This window comes from Giraffa tippelskirchi, chromosome Y (assembly GCF_054371585.1).
Source record: "Giraffa tippelskirchi isolate mGirTip1 chromosome Y, T2T-mGirTip1v1.2.pri, whole genome shotgun sequence".
Lineage (NCBI taxonomy): Eukaryota > Metazoa > Chordata > Mammalia > Artiodactyla > Giraffidae > Giraffa > Giraffa tippelskirchi.
In genome coordinates, this window is record NC_137290.1 from 18,429,490 (window position 1) to 18,432,802 (window position 3,313).

At 38.5% G+C, this 3,313-nt stretch overlaps 1 protein-coding gene across 1 annotated transcript; it reads left to right on the top strand.

Moving 5' to 3' along the window:
• The first annotated feature begins 276 nt into the window (after positions 1-276).
• On the top strand, positions 277-2,160 carry LOC145537596 (heat shock transcription factor, Y-linked-like). The gene is made up of 2 exons (XM_081568292.1): positions 277-923; positions 1,355-2,160. The coding sequence occupies exons 1-2, from the start codon at positions 411-413 to the stop codon at positions 2,084-2,086; spliced, it is 1,245 nt and encodes a 414-aa protein (XP_081424418.1). The 5' UTR covers positions 277-410; the 3' UTR covers positions 2,087-2,160.
• Positions 2,161-3,313: the final 1,153 nt, after the last annotated feature.

Below are 3,313 nucleotides of genomic sequence, written 5' to 3' on the forward strand. Positions count from 1 at the left end.
AATGTTAAGAATATGTGTATAGAAGGGTGATCAATCACTTTTATTTCAGGAACCAAGTAGACTTATTGATGTGATTTTTCTGTGTAAAAATTCTTTAGCAATGACATTTTGCAGGTTTCATGTTTTTGGTTACTGTTTATGCAAGCAGCCTTTATTTTAAGTTGATGTAGAAGTAAACACTGGTTGAACATTGCCCTTCAATTGCTAGAAGACCAGTGACTTTATGATGTCAGCGCTACTCTTCAATTGCTAGGAGACCAGTGACTTTGTGATGTCACAGCTTTTTGACTTTGAGAACCATGCTGATGGTCTTGAGAGTTTATCTCTGTACGCCAGCCAAGCAGCATTTGAAGTTGGAGTGTGTAAAGTCAGACAAATGAGAAAAGTATCTGAAGAAAGATCTCTCTGAGATGGCACACATTCCTTCAGAAATTCAAGATGTGCTTCGTAACGATGTATCAAGTGGTTCCAAAACCTCCATTGGATCGTCTTCGTGTGATTACACACTTACTGGGGACTCAGTTTTGAGATCTATGATTGAAGAATATGCTTTCCAGGCTTTGTCTAAGGAAGCTGGGATAAAAAGGCCACCCTACACATTTTCTGTCTCTGAAAGAAATGAGTGGAATGATTTTCTTTCCCTCACTTTTCCACAAAAACTCTGGACTATAGTTGAAAGTGATCAGTTTGAATCTATTTGGTGGGATGAGAGTGGCACTTCTATAGTGATCAACGAAGAACTCTTCAAGAAAGAAGTCTTGGAAAGAAAGGCCCCTTTCAGAATATTTGAAACTGATAGTATGAAAAGTTTAGTTAGCCAGCTTAAACTTTATGGGTTTAGTAAAAAGCGACAAACTTTTCAAAGATCTGCTTCACTCCCTGACTTTCTGGAAGAAGAAAACAATGTCTCTGTTTTGAGCAAGGTAATCCAAAATTTCCACTTACTGTCAATATGTAAGATTAAATCATGTGACTTAGAAAGCATGTTCACATATGTAGCAAAAACCGAATTTAAAATTGAGATAGCAAACTGTTGAACACGTTTTATTTTTTGAAGTTGAGAACAGCTGGAGGTTAAAATATTTGATACTTAATACACTCTCCTAGCAACTTGAAATCAGATACATGTCCTCAAGCTACTTTAAGTGGTATTTACTGTATATATACAACATATTTTTTAGTTGAGGAGCATACTTGTTTCTAACATGTAAGGTGTTAAAACTACTAATGGAGGTGTTGTCTTTGATTCTATTTAATTGGCATCATTAAAGGAATACATTTTTATAGTTTAACTTTGCTTGTCAGTTTTACCTTCGTTTATAAAAAACTAAATAATTGTATCCTTTGATTTTAGTTACAGATCTACCATAATCCAAATTTCAAAAGAGGCTATCCCCAACTTTTAGGAAGAATGAAAAGAAGAGTTGGGATTAGCAATGTGTTTCCGAAATCTTCACTAGTTCCAGATTACGAGAAGAAGCATGTTAAAGCAAGGGTCAACATAGATGATCGTAACTCTGGTTTTCATGCTCAAACTAGTGGAGAGAGTCCATTTTCAGCTTCCACCAGTTTAAGTGTGCCTTTCCCACAAAAGACTTATACCAGCCAGATAGTCCCTAAAACAAGCGCCCTACTTCCGCGTGACTTTCCTTCCCCATCAATATCAGTTAGACAAAGAGAACAGAACGTGGTAGATCAACCTGCTGTTTTAAACCAGTTGAGCATTTTTAATTGGCACTTCCATAGCACCTACACTCAAGCAAATGGCCATGTTGAGGACTTTGCTACTACCGCTACATCTACTTCTCAGAACCACATCGTATCTCCATTATGGAGCAGTTCTTTTGGACTGATGGTGGAGCCTTCTACATTTCCAGACAGGTATAGCGATATGTCAGCCCATGACAGTCCTCTTCCTAACCAGCAACAGAGAGGCAACTCAAGGTCCCCAGTGCCAACGATCGCTTATACACCCACCTCCTCTCTTTCAAGTCAATTCATCAACGATATTCCTTATGTGAAAACCATGCTAATTAAAACTGACCTATCAAATAAGTATCAGCTTATGGAACCTAATGAAGATTAAAATTTACGTTGGGAGATGTCAACAAATACCCACAATTCTTGTATTTGAACAATAAAGTTACACGTTCCTCTGCACAGTTTTGTTTTCTATTTTGAAGCAATGAAGAGTAAATTAAGGCTTTATTTCAATGTCTGGCTATTTCTCTGCACTCTTTTATAAACTCTTCAGTTCAAGAAAACATCCGTTAGGCATCCTAGGTAAATGGCACCTAGCCTATTGTTTCTAAGCAAGAAAATGAGAACAAAGGGAAAAGAGGTAATGGATGGAAAGTGATTTGGGAAATCATCCCTGCTGAAATGAATGGGTGTCTAAATGAGGATGGTACGGGTGAAGGAACACATACAAATAAAATCAAAACAAGTGCACCTACACAGTACGAACCTTAGTGCATTCACAGTTACATGATATTCTATTACGTATCGGTAGAGTCTTAAGATAGAGAAGGAAATGGTGCCCCGCTCCAGTATTCTTGCCTGGAGAATCCCGTGGAAAGGGGCTCCTGGTGGGCTGCTGTCCATAGGGTCGCACAGAGTTGCACACAACTGAAGTGACTTAGCAGCAGCAGAGTCTTAAGACATTAGACAGGAGATTGTCTTCATTCTAGAAATTCATTTCATACTTGAAAATATAAATATTGTAGCATGTCCAAAATTAGGAGAACCGTTATACCATCACTGTGATACCAACGATTACAGGACATAATCAGTGACTGGACCATGGCCAGCACAAGATAGGTATTTTACAAGTGGTACTGTATAGGGTCATTTTAGCTCTGCTCTCCTTAAGGCGTACCTTTATTTCCTGCCACCATGATTCCACCCTATATTTCCTAATGCATATTTAGATTTTGCTTATCTGTTCCCTCAGAGACAAAATAAATTCCTCTGGTGATTGCAGCACCTCAGGATGGTTAACAAGTTCTTTGAAGACATGATATTTGTTTTCCGTAGTAGTTTCAGTACCATTCTCTTACACCGTGCTTCTGGAGCTACAATCACACACACTGCTTTCAGATGTGCTAAGCCCCTTCTCACAACTTTGCCTCAACTCTTTCTTGGGGTTGGAAGGAACCTCTGTTCGCCCTCCTACCAAGGTGAGCACGGATATCAGGTCTTCAATGTGTTTGGGGTCTACCCTCTTTTCTTTGTGTATCTTTCACATCAGCTAAAACGTGTACTTACTGAATTATCAACAAGGAAATGTAATCACGAATCAAATGCTATATAC

Coding starts and splice junctions, on each gene's coding strand:
- LOC145537596 (XM_081568292.1), top strand. CDS start 411: ATGGCACACATTCCTTCAGAAATTCAAGATGTGCTTCGTAACGATGTA. Junction 924..1,354: donor ATGTCTCTGTTTTGAGCAAG/GTAATCCAAAAT, acceptor CTTTGATTTTAG/TTACAGATCTACCATAATCC.